The sequence below is a fragment of the Aspergillus foveolatus genome (genome assembly GCF_047715535.1).
Source record: "Aspergillus foveolatus strain CBS 279.81 unplaced genomic scaffold BDW70scaffold_160, whole genome shotgun sequence".
In the NCBI taxonomy this organism is placed as follows: Eukaryota; Fungi; Ascomycota; class Eurotiomycetes; order Eurotiales; family Aspergillaceae; genus Aspergillus; species Aspergillus foveolatus.
The window spans coordinates 1-21,920 of NW_027396224.1; the positions used below are offsets into that span (position 1 = coordinate 1).

The 21,920-nt window shown below is 49.0% G+C and overlaps 10 protein-coding genes across 10 annotated transcripts; 5 read left to right on the forward strand and 5 right to left on the reverse strand.

Moving 5' to 3' along the window:
• Nucleotides 1-281: 281 nt before the first annotated feature.
• Nucleotides 282-2,233, reverse strand: BDW70DRAFT_154528 (cytochrome P450; the record flags this gene model as incomplete). Its single annotated transcript, XM_073739873.1, has 9 exons — nt 282-320; nt 367-733; nt 804-1,075; nt 1,142-1,290; nt 1,426-1,577; nt 1,629-1,756; nt 1,794-1,812; nt 1,868-1,997; nt 2,044-2,233. The coding sequence occupies 9 exons, from the start codon at nt 2,231-2,233 to the stop codon at nt 282-284; spliced, it is 1,446 nt and encodes a 481-aa protein (XP_073590803.1).
• Nucleotides 2,234-4,321: 2,088 nt separating this feature from the next.
• Nucleotides 4,322-5,649, forward strand: BDW70DRAFT_166974 (uncharacterized protein; the record flags this gene model as incomplete). Its single annotated transcript, XM_073742127.1, has 6 exons — nt 4,322-4,634; nt 4,668-4,781; nt 4,965-4,984; nt 5,073-5,177; nt 5,242-5,414; nt 5,526-5,649. 6 exons carry the CDS (start codon nt 4,322-4,324, stop codon nt 5,647-5,649), a joined length of 849 nt encoding a protein of 282 aa, XP_073590804.1.
• Nucleotides 5,650-5,704: 55 nt separating this feature from the next.
• Nucleotides 5,705-6,838, reverse strand: BDW70DRAFT_166975 (alpha/beta hydrolase family protein; the record flags this gene model as incomplete). Its single annotated transcript, XM_073742128.1, has 1 exon — nt 5,705-6,838. One exon carries the CDS (start codon nt 6,836-6,838, stop codon nt 5,705-5,707), a length of 1,134 nt encoding a protein of 377 aa, XP_073590805.1.
• A 155-nt stretch (nt 6,839-6,993) lies between these two features.
• On the reverse strand, nt 6,994-7,230 carry BDW70DRAFT_145556 (uncharacterized protein; the record flags this gene model as incomplete). Its single annotated transcript, XM_073738445.1, has 1 exon — nt 6,994-7,230. The coding sequence occupies exon 1, from the start codon at nt 7,169-7,171 to the stop codon at nt 6,995-6,997; it is 177 nt and encodes a 58-aa protein (XP_073590806.1). The 5' UTR covers nt 7,172-7,230.
• Nucleotides 7,231-9,306: 2,076 nt separating this feature from the next.
• On the reverse strand, nt 9,307-9,693 carry BDW70DRAFT_164914 (uncharacterized protein; the record flags this gene model as incomplete). The annotated part of the gene is made up of 3 exons (XM_073741592.1): nt 9,307-9,449; nt 9,508-9,544; nt 9,601-9,693. 3 exons carry the CDS (start codon nt 9,691-9,693, stop codon nt 9,307-9,309), a joined length of 273 nt encoding a protein of 90 aa, XP_073590807.1.
• A 304-nt stretch (nt 9,694-9,997) lies between these two features.
• Nucleotides 9,998-11,332, forward strand: BDW70DRAFT_164915 (uncharacterized protein; the record flags this gene model as incomplete). Its single annotated transcript, XM_073741593.1, has 4 exons — nt 9,998-10,305; nt 10,354-10,588; nt 10,818-11,093; nt 11,156-11,332. The coding sequence occupies 4 exons, from the start codon at nt 9,998-10,000 to the stop codon at nt 11,330-11,332; spliced, it is 996 nt and encodes a 331-aa protein (XP_073590808.1).
• Nucleotides 11,333-14,895: 3,563 nt separating this feature from the next.
• BDW70DRAFT_145558 (uncharacterized protein) lies at nt 14,896-15,713 on the forward strand. The gene is made up of 2 exons (XM_073738446.1): nt 14,896-15,095; nt 15,146-15,713. Exons 1-2 carry the CDS (start codon nt 15,023-15,025, stop codon nt 15,670-15,672), a joined length of 600 nt encoding a protein of 199 aa, XP_073590809.1. The 5' UTR covers nt 14,896-15,022; the 3' UTR covers nt 15,673-15,713.
• An 81-nt stretch (nt 15,714-15,794) lies between these two features.
• On the reverse strand, nt 15,795-16,719 carry BDW70DRAFT_145560 (uncharacterized protein). Its single transcript, XM_073738447.1, has 3 exons — nt 16,580-16,719; nt 16,424-16,473; nt 15,795-16,370 (listed from the first exon to the last, which is right to left on the reverse strand). Exon 3 carries the CDS (start codon nt 16,309-16,311, stop codon nt 15,979-15,981), a length of 333 nt encoding a protein of 110 aa, XP_073590810.1. The 5' UTR covers nt 16,312-16,370; nt 16,424-16,473; nt 16,580-16,719; the 3' UTR covers nt 15,795-15,978.
• A 2,303-nt stretch (nt 16,720-19,022) lies between these two features.
• On the forward strand, nt 19,023-19,932 carry BDW70DRAFT_145564 (uncharacterized protein). Its single transcript, XM_073738448.1, has 2 exons — nt 19,023-19,428; nt 19,477-19,932. The coding sequence occupies exon 1, from the start codon at nt 19,080-19,082 to the stop codon at nt 19,359-19,361; it is 282 nt and encodes a 93-aa protein (XP_073590811.1). The 5' UTR covers nt 19,023-19,079; the 3' UTR covers nt 19,362-19,428; nt 19,477-19,932.
• A 139-nt stretch (nt 19,933-20,071) lies between these two features.
• BDW70DRAFT_145567 (uncharacterized protein) lies at nt 20,072-21,452 on the forward strand. Its single transcript, XM_073738449.1, has one exon. The coding sequence runs from the start codon at nt 20,674-20,676 to the stop codon at nt 21,385-21,387; it is 714 nt and encodes a 237-aa protein (XP_073590812.1). The 5' UTR covers nt 20,072-20,673; the 3' UTR covers nt 21,388-21,452.
• Nucleotides 21,453-21,920: the final 468 nt, after the last annotated feature.

A 21,920-nucleotide genomic window follows, 5' to 3' on the forward strand; every position in this document is an offset into this window, starting at 1 on the left:
TAGCCCGGCGGGCAGGGAGGGTGCGCCCAAAGCCCGCCCATGGGCGGGCTAGGGCTCAGCCCACGACGGGCCGCCCAGGGCTATGGCGAGGCCTAAGTGTGGAGGAGAGTCACGTGTAGACTTGTTAAACCCAGCCCATGAAACCCGCCAAGAATTGGGTTGGGTTGGACCTTTGAATAATCCATTGGATTCTGGGTTATTTGAGTTGGGTTGAAATTATTTGCTTAACCCATGAGCAGTTTACTGTCCAGGTAACCCACCCCAAAACCCGCATGGGCGGATCAGCTAGCCCTGAAAACCCGCCCCAACCCGTGGGTAGGCTGCGGCAAATCTGCTCCGTTGGATGTCAAAGTCATATCCACAAACCAAGTCTGCGTCCTCCGTCCCCCAAGGATGCTCGCCTTGCACAGAAAGAATCATCTGCTCATACCTGGCATCTCTCAGCCGGATGTCCAGCTCAAACAGTGCCGGGTGGCTAGTAACTCCCGGCATAAAGTGTGGCTGGACGTCTACTTCCTCGCCATCTCGGACTGGCTTGCTGATACTTAAGGCCGCCAGGGACATAGCAATAGTGAGGTATATGCTTGAGTCCGCAAGAACGCGGCCAGGGCAGACACGGCCTCCGAAGCCAAACACGAGGGTCTGCGGATCCTGCTCGGGTTTGTCGCCGAGGAAGCGCTCTGACTTGAAGCTCATCGGGTCTTTGTAATCTTCTAGGTCATGGTAAAACGCCCTATGCGATGCGTTTAGGGTGTCAGTTTGTAGGGTAGTAATGGTTGTTCTCAAGGAGCGGGTATGCTGACCAGATATTGGGCATGATGACGGAGCCCTTTGGAATATAGTAACCATCATAGACATCATCCTCTGTCACACTGTGGGCTACACCCGTTGGGGTCACAGGATGCCAGCGGAGGGCTTCTTTGACCACGGCATTGATATAGGGCAGACAGTCACGGTCCGCAAATCCTGGTAATCGTCCTTGACCAATGACTAGATCCAATTCTTCCTGTGCCCGTTTCTGCACATCCGGGTACAGAACCATTGCCAGAAAGACTGAAGTGATAGTTGAAATGCCCTGGTGAGTTGGTCAGTCTTCGACCGAGAAGGATGGAAAGGGGGTTGGGATTCACCGAGTCAGAACGCCAAAATAGAGCGAGACGGCCGACGATTTGATGTCATTTTCCTCCTGGGACCCAGAGCGGACGTGTTTGTCCAGGAGCAGATTCGGAAGGCCCGCATTCCCAGCGACGCCTGCTTCTATCTGCTGCTTGACAAAGCCGAACAGAAGACCTGCAAGCGACTGGAGATCGTGCCTGAGTGATTACGCTGTTCATTGGAATCCACCACCTGGCCACCAGGGCGGGGACGTGTTTCACTAGCTTCTGTTACTATGGTGCGAGAGTGGATGTGGTCGTGAATACTTACAGAAAGGCAAGGAGTTTACTAGCCACGCCTCGGGTACCATAGCAGGAATGAAACGCCTCAGGGCTTCCTCGATATAGTGCAAAAGCAGGTCTTTCCGGGTATGATCCATGCGGTATCCGCACAGGACTTTAGAAGTCAAACTCCCAGCAAGTCTACCGATATCCATTAGCATGAGCCACTCGACCGATCGTTCTGATGATAACCCTCCCGCATAGTCTGGTAGATTCTGGGGCGCATTCAGCAGGCGAAGTAAGAAGCGATGGACCTCGGTGTCCTGGATCGGGTTGAATCGTGCAACATCAAGTCGCGATCCCATCTCGCGATGGATGTACTTGCGGTAGGCGTTTACCATAGCCTTGCATTATCACCATCTCACCCATGCCGCAGCTATAAGCGGTCAGGCGCCTGGCTAGCTCAGCTGAGGGCGAGGAGGTGAACCCACAGACTGGCAAATGGCAGTTCAGGCCGGTCCGAGTATATCGCAGACTTCTTCTCTAGCAGGTCGAATGCAATTCGAGCATCATTAAGGATTACCAGGCGTTGGCCCAGAACAGACACCGTGCATATAGGTCCTGTTCCTAGATGAGAAAGCGAACTCTGACGAGGAAGTGCGAGTACCATATAGCTCTTTGTGCTTCAGCCAGTGTAGCCACTCTGCGGAGCCAGACGCAGGCATATCGCGCACATTCCGCACAATTGGTAGTGGCTTGGGCCCTGGTGGCAGAGGGCCATCAGCCGATATTCGATAGAACATCAGCTTCAAAAGATACAGACTAAGAAGGGCAGTTACGCAAAGAAATATATACATCGTGAAATCGTGCTGTGCAAGAGTCCTTAAGACAGTATGAAAGAAATCCTTTTTTTAAAAAAGAAAAAAAATCCCCACCTTTATGAAGTGCGAGTTGATCAAAAGTGAAGTCTAGCCGAGGCCACGAGCATTAATCTGTGCCCAGGTGACCATTACCAGAAGGCAGAAATGCGGAGCACAAGCACCCAATCATGAGTGCTGCTCACAAGCTATGACAGGCCCAAGGCCCCAAAATATGCATCCAGTAATGTAGGCGAATCGCGAAGTAGTCAGTCGGGTAATGGTCATTCGCTGACTGTCTAATTGCAAGCTAGGGCCTACCATGTACTCGACGGATATTTTTTGGGTAGGGCTCTGACTCTTCTCGTGATCCGATGGGAAAGATCGTTAGGAATGAACATGGTCAACCAAGAACTAACAGGGCCATGCCAGGACGCAACCGCCACCATCTGCAGCATTGCTTGCCCAGCTCCGTTCGACAACGAGGAATGCGGCGTATGTCCCGGCCTCACCATGATAGAAGCCGTAACGGCCATGACTTTTATGATAGCTGAAGGGGACGCATGATAGGCCTTTGTCACCTGTATTTGAATCTAGATGAAAGATTACAATCGGCACCTACACTGCATTCAGCTGCGTATGCACCGTCGATGGAACAACTCTTCCCTGAACGGGCAGTGTGTCCGGTCTGGGCGATGGTCTTTCTGCGTCGCAAGCCTACAAGGCCTATGCCAAGGATATGCCTGTTACTGTTACTGCTGGGTCAGTCACTGATACCCCGACTATGCCTGGAACGACTTCAACTGCTGAGGCGGCGAGTATTGCTACGCAGGCGTTTGCAACGACAAGCAAACGCACCAAAGAGACGACTGAATGGACAAAGGCCGAAAAGACTCTTACCAGGCAGCTGCCCGGTCAGCCGGCTCAAGGGGATCGTGTTATGGAGCTGGTGTGATGTCGATGGCCGCTATCTTCTAGGCTATGCCTTTGCCCCTGGACTCTCTGGTGCCCTGTTTTAGTCACAACGGAAACAGGCATGAATCTGAACGCGCGTTTTGGCCACCTGAAAGACACTGATTTGTTGTTAGTCGAGTGAGGTGTATCAGCTCTGGGATATTGCTGAGAGAATAAACGAGAGTCATGATCATATGATTTACTGCTATTAAACGGGCTCCTAAAGCGTGACGGCCTCGGGAGCTTCAATTGATGAAGAGTATCAACCAAGCCCTGACGTGGTTCCAAGTTAGATAGCTGCAGCGAAACCGCCACCCGGTAACTCATGAGGCGGCCAAGCTGTTGATTTCCGGCTCTTGTACGTGTTGTGCTAAATGAATGCCAGATAAAAATACAGCAGCCAACAACTTTATATAGTGATGCCATCGCGCAACATAGTGACCGGGATTATATGTGGTGGGTGTCGACGGACGAGAAGCTCGTAGTGAAAGGGAACCTGAAGGAATGGGCCGGCGCTCCCCACGTAGTTATTTTTGACCATGAATGCTAAGAGCAAAACCTTCCCTCCCCCAGAAAATGAACGCCATCCTATGATCGCCATACAATGTTACGATGGTTAGACATCTAGCTTTGCCACTGCGCGTCTTACTGACATGGATGCCCGCGGTGTGCAGTATGCTCAGATAAGGCAGCTCGGAATTAAAGACATGGCTACTTAATAATCGTAGATAAAGCATAACACCAAAAAACCTCGTCGTAAGTAGATTACCCACGCAGGGATTGCTAGCCTGGTCACATCATGGTAGCCAGTAAAATCACCATCTTAAGCGCCCGCCGTCTGCTACTTTTTCAGCGGCTACCGATCGTCGGTCGAAACAAAAACATGTTTATCGAAACTGATACAGGGATAAAAGTGCTAAATAGGCGTATTTCATTCGAGACAAGTGGTGTCAGCTGGACCGTGCATAAGATAGATAATATATCAAACACACATATGCCCCTGCGCGTCGTCAGGACCACGACTGCTGGCCGTTTATGTCAATTCATCAGAGATAAAGCAAGAATTGTCCATCAGATTTAGTGGAGTCCTATCTACTTACTTGATATGATCTCTTTGACATTGTATTAACAATCATGAGTCTCTCGTCCACAACGCTAGAACTGGTCGGGTGGACGTCAGAGCCAAACGGACGAGGTACTCTAGGCCTTCTCACGACTTGCCTCACGACGATCTTTCTCTATACATGGGTCGTTATACACCCCCGGGTCTATGAGAGCGAAACGTACGCGACGTGCCACAAGCTGGCCCTTCTTGCAAATACACTCCTGGATCCAGAGTTTATCGCGGTCGAAGGACTCCAGGAATGGGCCCAGTGCCGGAGGATGGTCGAGATCTGTTCAGGCTATACGGGTGGGGAATTCAAGCTCTCCCACGCGTACTATATCAGTATGCTTGCGCTCTGATATCGAGCAACTAAAGGGACTAGCTGCAACAGGATTATCTGGCCGAACCAGTTTACCTGGCTGCTGGAGCAGGGTCTCTTTAACTGGAATGCGGACCATGCAAGCTGGGGTCTCACGGAGAGCCAGATCCGTGATAAGAATAAGAGCAATAACATAACAAAGCTCATCACCCTGTTCTAGGCCTTGTGGTTTGTCGCGACGTGTATCATGCGTGCGGCTAACTTGCTTCCGCTGGCCCAGCTGGAAAGCATGACGCTCAGCTACTTCCCCTTGTTTGCAGTCACGTAATTCTTCTGGTGGGAAAAACCAAAAGATGTATTTGCTCCCACTGTCGTAAGGCTTCCTGAAATGGACTCTGAGCAATGAAATTGTTCACGTTTATGGCCTTGAGCAACAAATTTGATGATGGTAACGCTCAAAGTCATATTGGAACATATGGGATCTCACTCCACGGGTTTTCGAAAAAGGAAGAGGAGGAAAGGGAGACGGAAAGGAAGACGCGAGAAGCCATCACGAAAGCCAACGAGTAGAGGGAGGCAGCAAGCAAACGGCAAGGGACTCTCAAGTTACCAACGTCCTGCGAAACCGAGATGGGGCATAGCAAGAGCGAGATCAGAGCTCGGAAGGACATCGTAGTTGCACATTGGGATCCGTATCTGTACCGCTCAAAGATCATTCGCGCACTCTGCTCTCTTTTTAGAGCGTCATTTGGCGCGCTCCATCTGGCATGCTGGAATACTGCTTTTCCAACTCTGGCAGAAAAGTAGATGTGGCGATGCTCAGCCTTTGTTTTGATTGCATCCCTCCTAGCATTCATGCATTTCAAGAAAGTCGTGCTTCGCTGGAACGGTCTCATTACTGTTGTTCAGATTAGGTCGCCGGCGCTATACTTTGCCAGCCGTGTCTTAATGATGGGGGAGGTTTTTGCCGCCTTGCGAGCTGTAGACAAGGGCGTATACGAGACTTATGAGGTTGCAAACTATGGTATTCAGCTATAAGGAGATGACGGGAACGGACTAGGCTAGCTTGACATATGTTCGCTTGAGTCTACGTTCAAACGGTAAAAGAAGGATCCGCGGCCTCAAAGTGCCGCATAACCGCCATCGTGATGATTGGATAGCCCATTATCATGTCGTGCAAGCCACTCTTCAGTATCTCCTCCCTGATCACGCCGTGTTCAGTTCGCCACTCCATGGTTGTTCCCGCTGCGCCGAGGTCAACCTGCATTTCCGCCTTCTTCTGTTCAAGCTCTTCGTAGGTTATGCCGACAGGGACCGACCCGTTGACGGCGTGCCAGAATAGGAGCTCACTGTGGTGCGAGGGCACATCCCAGTCATCCTCGGCGTGGATGATAGTTAACCGGTATGTCTCTTCGTTGACTTCGTTCATCCGAACCATTTCCATGATACGTTCGTTTGTCAGCGGTTTATCCCGAATAAAGCGAAGAAGATATTCGAATACAGCAGGAAATCGGCGAAGAGGCGATATTATGGGAATAGTTCCTGCAACACTGTAGGTAGAGACCAAGGTCGGAACGTTGACAAACGGTGCAACAAGAACAGTGCCTGCAAAAACAGTGGGAGGCGACTGGGATGCGAAATGGTGGGAGACAGCAACTGCTGCTGCTGTCCCCATCGATTGCCCGAATATCACGATCCGCGAGGCAGGAACGCCAGCGACATTGGTCGCCCGGTTGGTGACCGCCAGCGCATCCTGGATAAGACCTGCCTCTGACGGGGTCCCCTTGCTTCGCCCGAAGCCTCGATAGTCGAATGTTAGGACGTGAATCTTGCCGGGATGTCCTGCGGAGATGGCACGGTAGTTAGGCACTCTGTATCCCGACGCGACGGTGCCGCCAGCCCCGTGCATATGGATTACCAGGCGAGCTTCGGGATCATCGCGCAACAGCCGGAATACAAGCCGGGACGTGATATATCGGACAAAGCCAGTCTGCTCTGCAGTAAGCGCCAGCTCGTTCTTGCGATACAGCTCGATTGGTAAAACGTGCCACGCGTACACATGCTCGTTGTCGGCAGTCTTGATAGAAAAGGGAGTAACCTGGCTTTTGAGGAATCCGAATGTCTCGGGCACGTCCAGATTCTTAAACCAGGTCATCTGGATTGAGTGCAGGTAAACGACGTGTGATTGGAAGGTCGCGGTCGTCAGGGCGCAGGCGTTCTGAAGCATAAAGAACCGCACAGCAGGTACAGGAGTGGACCACAAATTTATTGTGGGGGGCGTCTAACCATTTGAGAGAAGCATTGAACTTGAACACGGAGAAGGTGTCTCCTCGTCCTTCCGGGCTTTGCATATGTAATTCCTAGTATCGGTCACCAAGATCAGTCACCTCGGCTGATAGCCTCTTTCGGTGATTGCTTTGAGGTCCTCCTTTCTCTCTGTTGAGATATCCACCATTTCGGAAGTCAGCTGCATATTAGGGCCCCGGGTCAGAATATGATCCATGTTATAAATTGAGGTTTCTCCACTCTCATCCTGCGCAGAGTATATGAAGAATGGCATTTTCGTTGGATATTCCGGACTGAGGTCTTTAGCCTTTAGGGATCGCTCCAGATGAAATCTGATATCGCTAATTTGTATGTCGGTTGCAATTTGTTGGTATCCTTCTATTTCCGGGATACTTCGTTGAACTTCTCCTTTAAATGACCCTTTTAATATAAGGCCGGACAGTGTATCCGCCTCCTGGTTGCCAAAGGTGAAATACATGTTCTCCTCTTTCTCCTTGAACTGGATAAGCTTATCATGCACATCCCGCGGTAACTTGCAGGAGATAACAAGTTGTTTTCTGTGATTCTGCATGTTGAACATCGGCAGATGAACTCCGCAGATGCGATCTCCCGGTATCCTTGGATGATAAATCCATGCTTGTCTGGAAATTCGATGTTACGGCGTACAGCAACTTCCATGTCTTTCTCTGCCTGGTCTCTGAACTTCTCAGCCAGAAATTCGACGAACTTGTAAGCCGTCGGCCACGGACTCATTGTGTCATTGATAAGGACATATAGGTCTTTACGCCCCTTCAGTCCGAGCCTCCGATTAAACTGGTCTAGGCTGCGCCCATAGCTAGTGTGGCTCATCTTGGTGGAGGTGAGGTATAAAGGGATCCTTGAGGTATCATTCGTATTAGACGACAATGACAATTGTTCGTAGATCCGACTATTGAGATAGTTTGCTTCGTCCTGAATATATCAAGGTTAGTCCGCGGGGACTGGGTATACAACATAACTTACAATATCCTCATTTGGCACTCCATCCACTTCAAAATTGCATGCGAACGTATGGATCATGAGGTCTGCCCCTAGCCTCTGGAGAAGCTCCCGAGCTTCTTTGTTATTCATAACTTCTTCATTGGTGCGTTTCAGTATGATTTTGCGGATAAACTTCTGCTTTTTTATATCATCGCTGCTTGATCCATCTCTCTCCGTTGGAAGCATATTAAAGGGCGTAACGCGAAGCCTCGCTTCCACAATCTTGTCCTTTAATGGTATGCGGATTGTTCTTGTTTTCATGGCTGCCCATTGACAGTACAGCTTAGAAAGTTAGAAGCATTCTCCATTGTTAGAAGTCCCTTTTCTTACCCTCTTTGATGTGAATATTGCTTCAGACAGTAATTGTCCATAGCATTTTTTGTCAAGGCTCAGGACTTCATGAGATACACATACTCCGACTTGCATGAGTCAGTTTCTGTAAGACATTGGAGCCGTCGTTTCTTTCATTTGATTCCTGGATGTGGGATTAAGACAGCGTTTGCCTTACCGGCTGCTGCACCTGGCTTACTGCCTTCTACTCCGTAGATACCCATGCTATCCTCCTGATCACTATCACGATAGACAACCGGACTAGTCCATGTCACAAGGTAACGCATCTGCCCGTCTCTGTAGCAGAGGCCCCCGGCTGGGTAGGGGCAATAGCCTGATCTGAGGTCCGTCAGTCTCGCTAAGGGACAATTATAAGGGCTAATAAACTTATGAGGGTCAACCGTGATGCTATCTGCATGTTGAAGACGATCCAACTGATCCTTAGTATACTGTGAAATGCAACTACTCGGTACGTATGCTGGATCATTGCTGGCGTATGTGCTGATTTTATGGTCTCTTTCCCGTTAGATCGAAGCAAAATAGCCACCCCAGGCAGCGTCGCAATGTACCACGAATGACATTCCCTGCTTTTCGAACTCTCGACGCATCTCAAGAATACTACCCAGAGGATCTATAGCCCCATGCTCCGTGGACCCGATGATTGCGACAACGCAGTACACTGCTCTTTTTTCAGCTCGAGCCTTCTCGAGTTTTTCTTTGATATCGTTTTTACACATCCTTGCGTCTTCATCAACGGCTACATCAACCATGTTGTCATGTCCGAGACCAGCTATGGCTGCGCCTTGTCAGCATTCGCTCCAAATCTGCATAAGGTAAGACATTACCTGCGCCCTTAGGCCATGAATAATGCCTTGTAGCGGTAACAAAAATTTGCGGTTCGTTTTTGACCTCGAATTCGTCCAGAAGGTACCTTTACCCTTTCGTCTGGACGGAGTACAGATCGAGAGAATTGGCTAGAGCTGTCTGAGATATGCCAAATTGTTTATAGAGCTGCTTGGGAATATTAAGAACTGTAGAAGGCTTCAGGTTCAACAGTTCCTAGGGGCTGCAATCCAACAAGGACTTCATAGTGCCATCACAGGTTTCAATCTCATATTTCACATCCTTCAGGAAGCGCAGGTTGCCGTCGGTCTTCGTAATTGCAAGCTTCAAGGACAGCGGGTAGAACTTGAGGTTTCGCGCTATACTGAATTAGTCTCTTGTGTACTATGGAACGGAGAGAAAAGGTAAAGAACGTACCCGCCCAAATGGCTTCCAGGTTAGCAACAGAGCCATCCTGTTGCGTCCAGTTAGTCCCTAGAAGTGGCAAGTACTCGAAGCATGGAGACATACACAAGTAACATGTCTCCAACCATAAGGAGCTTGATTCTCTGATTTAAGTGTGTGAGGGACAGGCTTCTCTGGAGGTGTAGGATATCCGAGCATAGACTATCACCATTCTGTGGGGGGGGGGGAGGATTGTGGAGGCTGCTGCAGGGCCAAGGAGATTAGACGTCCTGTGCGCGAGGGGATCGATGCTGTCATTCACTATGGGCTGATTGCATCAGGGAAAAGTGTCATTCGAGACGGCGAGACACGCGATACTCTGAACCGGTAGTTCGGAGGCATCTTGTGTTTTGAGATGGAGGCAGCCGGTCTCTTGAACGTCCTGCCGTGCGTTGCCATCCGAGGTATTTGCGATTACGCGGACTCGCACAAGAATAAATAATGGCAGCCGTATGCTGCTGGGATGGCTGCTGCTTGCGGGAAGGAACTGCTGGCTTATGTGCCTGCGTTTACTAGCTGCAAGGGCTCCAGCCCGAGTACGCCTACCACTGCAACCAGGCGCAGCTCGGGAGGCTTCGAAGACATCATTGTGTACACGCCGGATAGAAATATCTCCGAGCAGGGGGGCGATGTATGGACAAATGCGAAGCACAGCACTGGTGCGAATGAGGTTCGACCGCTGGTAGACGGGTGCTGCAAAGCATTGTCTGAACCCCTGGGTCTCCATCAACTATACGCAAGCTCGTCTTCAGGGCTGGCCTACGGGTTCGAGTACGTGAAAGACTGTATATCTCCTGTTGTTTGGTTAACAAGTCCCAGTGTTGTGGCGTTTCACGGCCTGGGACATTCGCACTCAACCTGGACAGTAGACGATACTCTCTGGCTCCGCGACCTGCTCCTTGAGCTGCCGGCATTTCAGACGTCCCGCATATTTACGTTCAACTACGACTCTAGGAGCTTCGTTCGGCCTCATGCTTCGTCGATACGTGGGAGGACATTCACCTTTGGAGAAGCCCTAATATGTGATCTAGCAGACAAACGTTTTTCTACTGCGGTATGTGTTCCTGACAAACGTGATGTCAAGCGTGATGTCTAGTTGATACGGACATCAAGTAATATTTTCGTTGCTCCACAGAGGCAAGGCGCGCAGAAGCTTATACGTTATATACCCGTTAACAAGACAAACATCGACCACTCATCTTCATCGGCCATTCGATCGGGGGTCTGGTTATCAAGAGCGTCAGTCGCTTCCCCAGTCCCAGTTCCACTACTTACAGTATCAGGCCCTGCGCCATGCGCACGGACGCCGCAGCATATACGGAAACATCGCGGACTCGACCCGAGCCATCTTGTTCTTTGGCACCCCGCACCAGGGCTCTGACGTCTCCGCATACCTTGGTAAACTACGCGAAACCGTCCTATTGGGCAGATCCGAGATCGTAGATGAGCTCGCACAGTGGTCTGCGCTGTTAGCGGAGCTCACGACCCCGTTCAGTGAGGTTGCGCCGAGGTATATCATTACCACGTTCTTCGAGCAGAAGCCCACCAAGGGGGTTATTGTATGTAGTCTGCGCGGATGGATGACTTGATGGATGTTTCGCTGACTCGATCCCCTGTTCAGATTGTCGCTGAAAGTTCTGCAGGGATGGGCCAGGCGAATGAGAGGATTCGCGGACTCGATGCGGATCATATTTCCCTCTGCAGATTTACAAGAACGGATAGTAACTGGAAAGTGGTGGCTAGCCGGCTCGAAGCGATTGCAAGTCTTGTCAATGAGAACCTGAGTGGCGGTAAGTAGTGCTCTAGCTCAGAGTTTAATCATCTGTGTTAGTGGTGTATTATGGGATGCCATTCACCAACAGTCTGTCACAAGTGAAGCGTTTCTTCAATGAGATAAGGCCATGATGACCCTCCAAGATTTCCTAAGACCAAATTCCAAAGTCTCCATGGTCAAGATAGGAACCCACGGAAAGAAGCTTGATACAAGACCTAGTGGTAATCGCAATGAACTCATACGTTAGTTTTGAACTGAGATTGCCTTCTCCGGCAGCCTACGGGTAATTGGGTTTTCAGTAGTAACCAAAGTCCTCCTGACCTGAAGAATTGAACCCTAAGCGGACCCTGCCTGCCAATGGGTCTCGCGGACATCGCGCAGTGCCAGTTCCTGGTTAAATGACCTGAATCCATCCTTTTCGGCCTGCCCTTTCTCGAGTAGGTTTGTGATTTCGTTCCATTCGCCTGTGCGGTCGAGGTAGCCGACCGAGCCTAGTCGCAGGGTGGAGAACCATTGGGGAATAAAGAGGAAGGTCCCGAAGGAGGTTTTTCGGCTTATAATGTCGGCGTACTATTTGCTTTGGCCAGACATGGTGGAGGGTATGGCAGGGATTTAGCGACTATGATTATGTATAAGTACAAAGAGAAATTCGGTTTTCTTTCAGTGACTGACCACCCGCAACGCACGACCGGGCGCGCTCCGGTGGCTTAAATCTTGGGGAGCCAGCGAGGGTATCAATGTACTCTGTAGACCTGAAAATACGGCCGAAAGCATGGAGAGGACCAACATGATCCAAGTGTCACCAAAAATTAGGTAAAGATCTTGACGGTGGGGTACCAAGATCATGGCGCATCGGGTTCTTGTAGATCGAACCGTAAAGAAAAAGCGCACTGGAAGGCGAACAAAAGCTGTATTTTGAGAGGACAGGAATTTAGCTTGCTTATGCAACCTCGGATTACCGCATTCTCCCTCCCGCCAGTGAAGGTAACTGGTTTGTATTCGTCTTTGTCCAAGCGAGATGTTGAAATGAGTTCGCAAGAGATAATGAAGATCGTGGATCCAGATTCAGCTCGCCATCAGACTGACCAAGTGGGGCAAGCCTAGGATATTCTGCAGCAAGTCGACGATTGTGGTAAAGTAAGATACACATGTGGAGTCCTTCCTGACACTAAGATCTCCAATATGATGACTGTGTATTTCCGAGCAAGTGCCCTCAACCACACCTATTAGATTACTGTTCATCTTCATCTCATCTTGGGAAAAAGCAAGAACTATTCAGCTGAGGGTGCCACATTGCACCCACTCCATTTCCTCATCCGGCTTCCTCTACCCACACTTGCGAAACGCCACCTACCGTTTACGTAAACAACACTGCCTTCGTACCACGCTAGCCAGGATATGTGGTTGCGTGCGATGGACTTAAGGGCAAGCCTCAGTTTCTCGCGTTATTATATTCTTTTTTCCACTTGCATTGAACATATTCCTGTTGAATTGAACCCTACCAAACTGCAGCTTGTGGCGATGGCAGCGTGTTGCACCCCACGCTGCTAGGTATGGGACCATGTGGTTACGCGAATGGACAAGGAAGGTAAATGTGAGTATCTACGCGGGGTTTTGGAGGTGGTCTCCCATCAGCTCCTCAGCCGGCGACGGTGACAAATCCAAAGCTCCTACTACCCTCGTAGTCCTTCCGGCCGACGTGGTCCTATCTCGCACTGAGACGGACCACAGCCAAAATTCTCCTGGAATCTGCCTCTGCAGCTCGACCAAATCATCATAATAAATCCCATTTCCCAGTCGTTCGCATCCTGTTGAATATCACGATGGCTGTGCTGAGCATCATGGTGGCTGAACCTTGCGGCAGGGATTGGGAATGGATATACTATGTGAGGCATCCCGCCTCTGCAAAATATAACTCCTTAAGGAAAGTCGACAAGAATCAATCTTATTCATCTGTTCTCACTTCAATGCGCAGTCCATGGAAAACCGTGGCTTGCCACAGAGCATCTCATGCCATAGGACAGTTGGTGCCACAGGCCTGCCCATATCACCAGATCCTCCAGGGATCGCGTCAACATGGATGAGCGGAATGAAGCTAGAGGATGCAGCACGTGTTAAATCAAGCTTGCTATAATTTTTTGTCAACCGGCGAACGCCCCTCCTTACTAATCAATGTCCAGCATCTCGTTCGTCCGATCATTTGATACATCATATCCGTTATGTGACAGACCACAACTGCTCGTATTAACTGAGCTATCTACAGATATCGAGAACCTTCTTTTGAAGCCTTCGAAAAAGGTATAAGTTTGTCTATACAGATCGTAGTTAGAAGATCAGGACCTTCAATACAATCGCTCGTTACAGATAACAATCACATGACCAAATCGACGTATCGAACTTCCCACTCAGCCAAAAAGGGCTAACCCTCCTTGGAGAGCTAAGTTCTGACTAATATACTGGTTGTCACGGCGCTAGTAACCACCTCGATAGCCCGCAACACCCTAATCCCAAGATGGCCTTCTCCAGTCAACCAAGTTTCGATGTGGGTGGGCCGAAGGGCATGGATACGTACTCTGAGTACATACTTGATCTCAGCTAGCCACTGAACAGGTGGGGTTCGGGGCTTGCGTTTTTGGCCACATGTGCGGAAATGGACAAAAAATCCGTGTCAAAACGACACTGCCACAACTGCACTGTATTTTCACTGTAGCCTATCAAATCATAGTAGCTTAATGATGGCACTGGTATTCGGAAATCAGGAATGCGCCAGATCGTGGACTTTGATTGTGAAGGAGACAATTGATGATCTAAGGCATGGGATTCAGTTCGGTGGTTGGTATCTTAAGAAGCCTTGTTTAGGGGCCCATTCTTATCAATCGGGGTCGCCCAACAGAGGCTTGCGGTACTGCACTTCCGATTTTACCTCTTATGGATCCACATATGAATGCAAGCAATTATCGACTAGCAAGGAGTGTCAACCTTGGGATGTTGGGATGCTCCACGTTTCTCAGCTGAAGATGCTGATCAGTAGCAGCAAGTTCAGCTCAATACGTCATCCATCCGCCGTCCAGGGCATTGATGGAGTGTTGATAAGATTGTCATCCAATTGCAATTCCCAAATATCATGCACCATCGATCATGGCAATCGGAAGAACAGGAGGGGCCCCAAGTGCCTTCTGGCAGCTGCTTTTAGAGAAGAGCTAGAAAAGGTTCTACGACGAACGATTGCCCGCCGCCGTCAGGCGAGAGCTGACGACACTGCCATGGTCGTTTCAGTGAATAATCGTACCCAGCGCAATCTGACTAACCGATTTGACGATACAGACATCATTTAGACCGCCATCGAGAAGCAGCTTCTCATGTGGTCACGACTATTCTCTCTAGGAAAGGAACTCACATTGAGGATCTGCTTCAACTACGTAGACGATAGTCACTCTCCCCCCTCACCCCACCGCCGATCCGAAATGGGAGTGGCGTTTATCAACGCCACCTGAAAAGAATCGATAGTTCAGCTAAAAGCACTTTCATCACACCGACAATACGACGTAGCTATGCACCATGCCTAGAACCAACTTAAACGGAATATAAGTATGGCCTCGCTCCCCAATTCAGATTGACAAATATCCCTCTCCGACTATCGTCAAAGCCCATACACAGCGCTTCGCCCATCTTTAAACTTATTTCTTCATCTACACAAGCTTATACATTACTCAAATGTCGGGGGACGAAGCCTGGGACGAGCTTGGAAAGGGACTTGGACCCCTTGGCTACGGGATATATTACCTTTGTAAGGCGGCAAATAACCATAGAATATAGGACAAAGCTGACTTCCCTTAGTGAAAGCATTCGAGCCCAACTACGGGAGTGGCGAGAGGAGTGGCGAGAAGCTCACAGGCTGGAGTCTAGCTTGCAACCAAGACGATGATATTGTTTTTCTGCACACAAATGGATATTACTCGGGTTACCTCAGGTACAATCCCGCCCCGGGTCCCGGCCTGGGCACCTTCAAGGACAATGGTTTTGTGCCGACTGGAATTGATGTGAAGTCGCGCGACTCCGATGCTAGGTTTGTGGTACTGAGGCTCAAATGGAGCGATTCATACCTTAGCAGGGATGCGTTGGTTGAATACGCCAAAACCTGGGGCGGATATGAAGTTACTGGGGAGGAAAAGGACTATTACATAGCTCTTATTAGAGCAGCCCGAGAGGAACAGGAAAAGAGGCGCAAGGCCCAAAAGGAACAGGAAGAGAAGGCCCGAGAGCAAAAGAGAGAGAGAGACAAGGTACTGAAGGAAATTCTAAAGGAGGAATATCCAGAGGAATATCGAAGGAGATATCCAGAGGAATATGAAGAGGAACTTTGAGAGGAAGCTGGGCTTTCTTCCGAGGATGACGATAGCGACGAGTAAACCATTCTATGCTATGAAAGCCGAAGATGCATTCTCATATATTACCACACGAAATGTATTAGTTCTATCACGTACCGCCTTGTTTCAAAAATAAGTACGCTTATGTACTAACATGTACATGACTCCTCAATTGATTCTCCTTAAATTTGACTTCCGCTTTTACTTTCGGTGTCTGCGCATACACAGTTCCAGACTCGGAGGGCCTCAGGACCAACTGAACTTGTCCAAAGGTATGCCGAAGCATCGTGTCATGATAACCCTCTAACAGTAGGGGCGCACGTACTGGTATAACCATTGGATTAAATACTTCGCCTTGATTGAGTGGTGACGGGACATCAGTGGATCTGACCGCAGCGGCACTCCGACTCCAGGCCGCGTTTCTTGAGCTCGTGATGGTAGGTGCCCAACCCGTCTGTGCGCACGTCCTCTCCCAAAGATCCCCAAGCCTGGTGAACGGCTGGTCAGTGCTAACCGACTCGGCGCCAGCTTCCGCAGACTAGGTCCACTGCGCCGAGCCGAGGAGGCGTTTAGTAACGTCGTCGATATCCAGACTGAAATAGTCTGCCAGGGAGGTACCAACGTTGGTGTTCTCATTGTTACCGGCGACCGACCACGCGTTTTTGGTCGAAGAGGCGCAGATATTCACGTGGCCCCTAAATGAAGTTATTCAAATCGGAGATGACATGAAAGGAATATGGGAGTGTACCTGAATGACCATGGTGTTACGGAAGGTCAACCTCTTGAGCCTTCCTCACCCTGGTAACATTTGGTAAGCTCTGCAACGCCGATTGACTCTTACCTATCCTGACAGCCACGTCCAACTAGTATGAAGACTAGTCACGGTCCAAGTGGGTGAGCGTACTAAGGAAAGCAGGGCCAAAGTATATAACAGATTATATACTTTGTAGAGTTGAGTGCTTGACGAGTTGTTGCTGTAAAGGTAACTCTAAGATAACAATTTGCATTGATCGCGCAGATCGGTGCCTGGAGTTTGGATATAGGAATGTGTTATGGTAACAGAATGTAAGGGGGAGGAAAGAAAAAGTCAGGAGGCAGTTAACTCTAAGTTGGCTATCCCTCTTTGGGAGGAGCTAGTCCAAAGAAATATGGTCGACTTAGAGTTAGCTCAGGGGATTTACGGAGTTATCTGCGACCACGTGTATTTAGCAGTGAGATAGGTTAGTATGCTCCAGGTACTGCGTAGTCTGGTTTGTCTGGTTTCTGTTAGGGGACAATATGCTTGTTCTAAAGCTATACCCTGCCGTATATACAAGAAGGGTTTGTTAAGGAAGAGAAAGATATATCTGGTGTGTGTGGGTAGAAATACTGACCGTCCTAAGCGAGTATCCGGTTGTACGAGGCCCCTGATTGGCCGAGTCCCAAGAAGAGGGTACCTCGTACGAGGTACCTAAAACAGTTTCATTATCATCACAATCTGTGCCTGATCCATTTTTTCTGGATAGTAGCCTAGCTCTACTGATGTTGTAAAAAGTAGGTAATGGCAGAGTAGAGGTGGCTCCAGAGCTGTTTTCATACTAGGGTAGGGATTCCATCTCTCCCTTCCTTAGCAGCCCTGAGTGATCAGTATATTTCTAGCTCAGTGATTGTCTACCCACGGCACCAGCTCGCCCAAACCTACGTTGTCAGACCCCATCCTCAGTCGCAGCGAGAGATGAATTGTTTTGCACGTAAAACCCATCGGATGAACCCATTAATCCCCTCCGCTTTATGGAGTCAGGATCGGTGGCGAGAACGTCTCGCGGCGCTACCAGTGTGGGTAATAGTTGTTCGGAGGTATGTCCCCAGGTGTTTCCATACCAAGGTCGGGATCCCATCTTCTCCTGGGGCTGTTGTTCCTTTGGCGGCCTTAAGTGATCTGTATATCTCTAGCTCCCGTGATTGGCTCCCGAGTAATCTCTTGTAGGGGTATCATGATCTCTTCTTCTTCAGCTTCAGCCATCTTGGGAGAGAAGGCTGCTAGGAAGGCCTCGGCTTTCTTGTTATTTTCAGTGGCTTCTCTTGCCCCCATTGTCAACGTAGGGATATTCGTGTAGGGGCCTCGGGGGCGCATGTATGTTGCTGCTTTCCAGAGGTGGCCTTCCTGGACCTTGTCTAAGGAACTCCTTCCAATGGGCGGTCTTGACCTTGTCAATGGTTCTTGTCCATTCGCCGTTTCAGGCACATGTTATTAAAGAGATTGATGATATTAGAGTGGCTACAACCTAGGGTAGCACAGCTGCTCTGCCATCTCCTTTGTGTTTGGTTTACAGTAACCTGCTGGGTTTTAAAGCTCTGGGGTGAACCATTGTTTTGAGTAGGGAGATGGTATTTGTAATAGAACATGTTGGCCAAGCACTGTTATTGCTGTCATACTGTAGCGATCCTTGCAATATTCCACGCTATCAGGCGTTCAAGGCTTTCCCTAGTGCTGAGAGGAGGGCAATTAGCCTCTATGACCTACGGCTGGTCCAGTCTGTCTTGTTTGGCTTTTGGATGATGGCTAAGATGGCATGGCGGAAACAGTAAGGGTGATAGCCGGTTGACAGGCAGTCTTGGTATAGTAATAGAACCTTCTCCCTGATTAAGGGCCATGCTGCTTTAAGTACGCTAGTGGGTAGTTTGTCCTATCCTGGGGTTGTATTCCCTGCGCGCAGAACTGCTTTCTCTACCTGGGCCATTGTTATTTCTGGGAACAACGGAGACATGGATTAACCTATGCATTCTTATAATCTTGGCAAGTTTATGTTATTTACACTAGTGAGGTTAACCGCGGTGGCCGCGGTTATAACCTAGCTATAACCATAACCTCACCGCAGAGCGAGGTTATCAAAATCTCATAACCATCACCTCACCGCGCGGTTATGGTGATGGTTAACCGCGGCTAACCGCGGTCATGCCGCAGCCTAGCCCAGACTGTCAGTCTCCGAGCCATGACTGCTTCAGGTTTCCTTAGGACCACAATCCGTGCCAGCTTCCACTGCACTGGGTAGTGACACAGCTCAATTGATTTTGTGAAGAGGTACTGTATAGTCCTTCACCATACTTGGCTGTTAACTTTGTCTCGTTATTTTCAACATTACCTCGGCAGGATAAATTCATGTATACCTGTCCTATTGACGCAGAACCTCTGGATCGCTATAAAAGAGGTGGCTATCATCCAATTCGATTAGGGAGCTCATTGTGCGACGGAAGATACAAGATAATACATAAGCTAGGGTGGGGGGGCTACTCGACAGTGTGGGCCGCAAGAGCCAAAGGTTATACAACATTCTGATTTAGTGAAATGGTACTAACTTGGCTCAGAGGGGGAATGTATGTTGCCGTAAAAATCTGCGTGTCCGAGACCGGATGTGATACGTAGCATGGTGCGAGAGCTAAATGTGTTAGAGTTGGCATCGAGATCTGCCTATTTCCAATATATCATGCGCTTGATTGACAACTTTAAGTTGGACGGGCCGAAGGGGACACATTGCTGCCTTGTCTTCGAGATTTTAGGGCCAAGCGTCCCTGGCATGATTAATATGCGTTTCTCTGATAGGAGACTGCCTGGAGCACTCGCCAAGGCCATTACAAAACAAGCTCTTCTTGGACTTGACTTTCTCCATCAGCAGAAGATTGCACATGGAGGTCTGTCACACCTATGATTCCTCTTTTTGTCCTTTTGCTCTAGCGAAAAGGAACGTTATGGAATAGTGCTCTTTTCCCATAGATCTTCACACTCACAATTTGGCCTTTGTAATAGCGCCATGGATAACATACCAGAATAAAAATTTGTTGAAACATTAGGGTCACCAGAAACCGGGCACGTCTACAAAAGTGATGGGAAAGATCTAGGACCCCGTATGCCTGCGCGGAGGCTTTCGTTTCATTCATCATCATTCATCAAGATCGTCGACTTTGGTGAAGTTAAGCAGCTCCGTGTAGGCAATGCCTACCAGAAGCGCAAGCAAAAGGCTAAAAGGACATTTATAGCTTCAGGAGGTATTTTGAATGCAGCAGATGGTCAAAAGCATGCTCAAGAAGCATCTGACGTTGTTGAACCAGTGGTGGAGGGGGATGGTGAACCTCCTCGAAAGTGGGCAGCTCCTCGCTGCAGTGACTGCAATCAATTAGGTCATACTAGGACTAGATGTCCACATAGGTCTACTAATTAGCTTGCTATTTTTTAAGTCAATATTCAAGATGGTTGTTGAAAAGCTTCAGTTTTAACAAAATAACGTATGTAGGGTGCCCGCTTGGTGGTGGATCACGTTAGTTATTTAGCCTAGCTTCCTTGTGCATCCGCACCCCTGAATACTAGACTCTGTCAACCGGAGGAGGTTCCTCCTTACTAAACAATGTCCAGCGCCTCGCTCGTTTCTGGACAGGGGGACAGGGGAAGAACCATGGTCCGACACGTATCACTATCCAATATTTTCAGGTGTCGTCACCTGTACGTACACCCCAGTACTTGACCATATCATCACACCACTTCTTTATTAGGCATTAGTGAAGTCACGCACGTGCTGCACATCCAACAAGGCTATAACCAATAGTGTGAGTAGCGGCAATAAGTAGCTTGGAAGAGTCACGGGAGGTTCCTCTCACCGGGTTAAGACCCTTTTGTCCAATCTTTCGTGGTCACTGACTCGCCCCGGAGATGATAACAGTATTTGTGGGGATTAACGTGTGCCTATCTTTGAGAGAATTATAGGACAAAATACCAAGTTCACAGCACCCGAATACCCCCCGACCATGCAACCACTTCTGCTTGATTGTTGTACAAGCAATGGCAATGGGGTTACAACAGTGTTACATCACTTGAATACGCAAAAGTGATTTGCTACCAAACATCCATCGTCAAAAGTTAGCTCAGCTCGCAGAAAATGGGAACCATGGCCTGGTGACTTTCCTCTTCTCTATCCATCTCTGCAAGCTGAGCCAACTTCAACAACCAGTTCCTTTCAACAGCTAACCATGAAGCCTCTCCACCTTGTTATGCTATTCTATCTTGTCGCTCCCTCCAGCTGTTGGCCCAAAAGCAAAGATCAAGTCAGCCTCCAATGGTCGATATGTGATACAAATCCGCAAGCTGTGTTTGCAAAGTTGGGCACTGTCACCCGTGCTCCAGACAAACTGGACCCGATCACATACTATGATACCTATCCCCCACTGTATACGCCCAACGGACTTATGTTTCGAACCAAAATTCGCGGTGGCCAAGAGATTTCGGTGGTGAAGGTACAGTTGCCAACAAAGAAATCTCATGTGCGCCGCCACGCGAAATCCTGCCGGTGGGATCAGTATGGCAATGACACTACCTTTACATGCAAGCGACAAGCTCTTGTCAGTAGAACCAACCTATGGAGCGCGAAGCAGAGACATTTAGCAGAGGATTTTCAGAACAATATTGCCTGGGAGAAACTTGTTGGATATGGTCCGTACCCAAATCCCAAGTGGAAGGAGTTGCGCATTAAAGGTTACAAGGCTGTCTTGGATGATGTGGCTGTCCAGTCCCTGCACCTTATGGAGCTGGAAGTCAAGGTACATCGGGCAGAAGGGGATAGAGTTTATCAGTCCATCACGAACCATTTAAGTGTACGAGGGGTGGTGTTATGTGCCCGGCAAGAGCCCAAGACCATGCGGTTGTTTCACATGATGGGCTATATCGCGACGCAGGACGAGTTATAGGTTGTGTATATTGGCTGTTAAAATAGTATGAGATTAACGCTCAGCCAGCTAGAGTACAATAGAATAGATAATAGAAAGCAAGGACATGAAGGAGTGCGGGAGAAAGTACTTAACTGTCTTAAAGCACGAGAATAGTGATCCTGCCTGCCTACCTACACCTGCTGACCCTGCGGAACCCGGTGAGTAGGCTGCGGCAAATCCGCTCCGTTGGATGTCAGAGTCATATCCGCATCCGCAGCTTGCGGATGTTGGATACCACTTCGACATCCGCATCCAACTGTTGGATATCCGCGGACATCCAACGGATGTCCGCAAAAATCCAATAATTATCCGCACTAGCATAAATTCGCTAATTTAACTCATTTTGGCACTTCATGTGACCCTTAAACAGCTGACCAAGCACTCTTTTTTCCGTCACATTGCACATGTATCAGTACGTTATGGTCGTTTGTGGTAGAATTACCATTTTATGTGATCTACTAGTTGAAATAATATGAAATATGAATGAATTTAAGATGAGATTCTATTCTCTT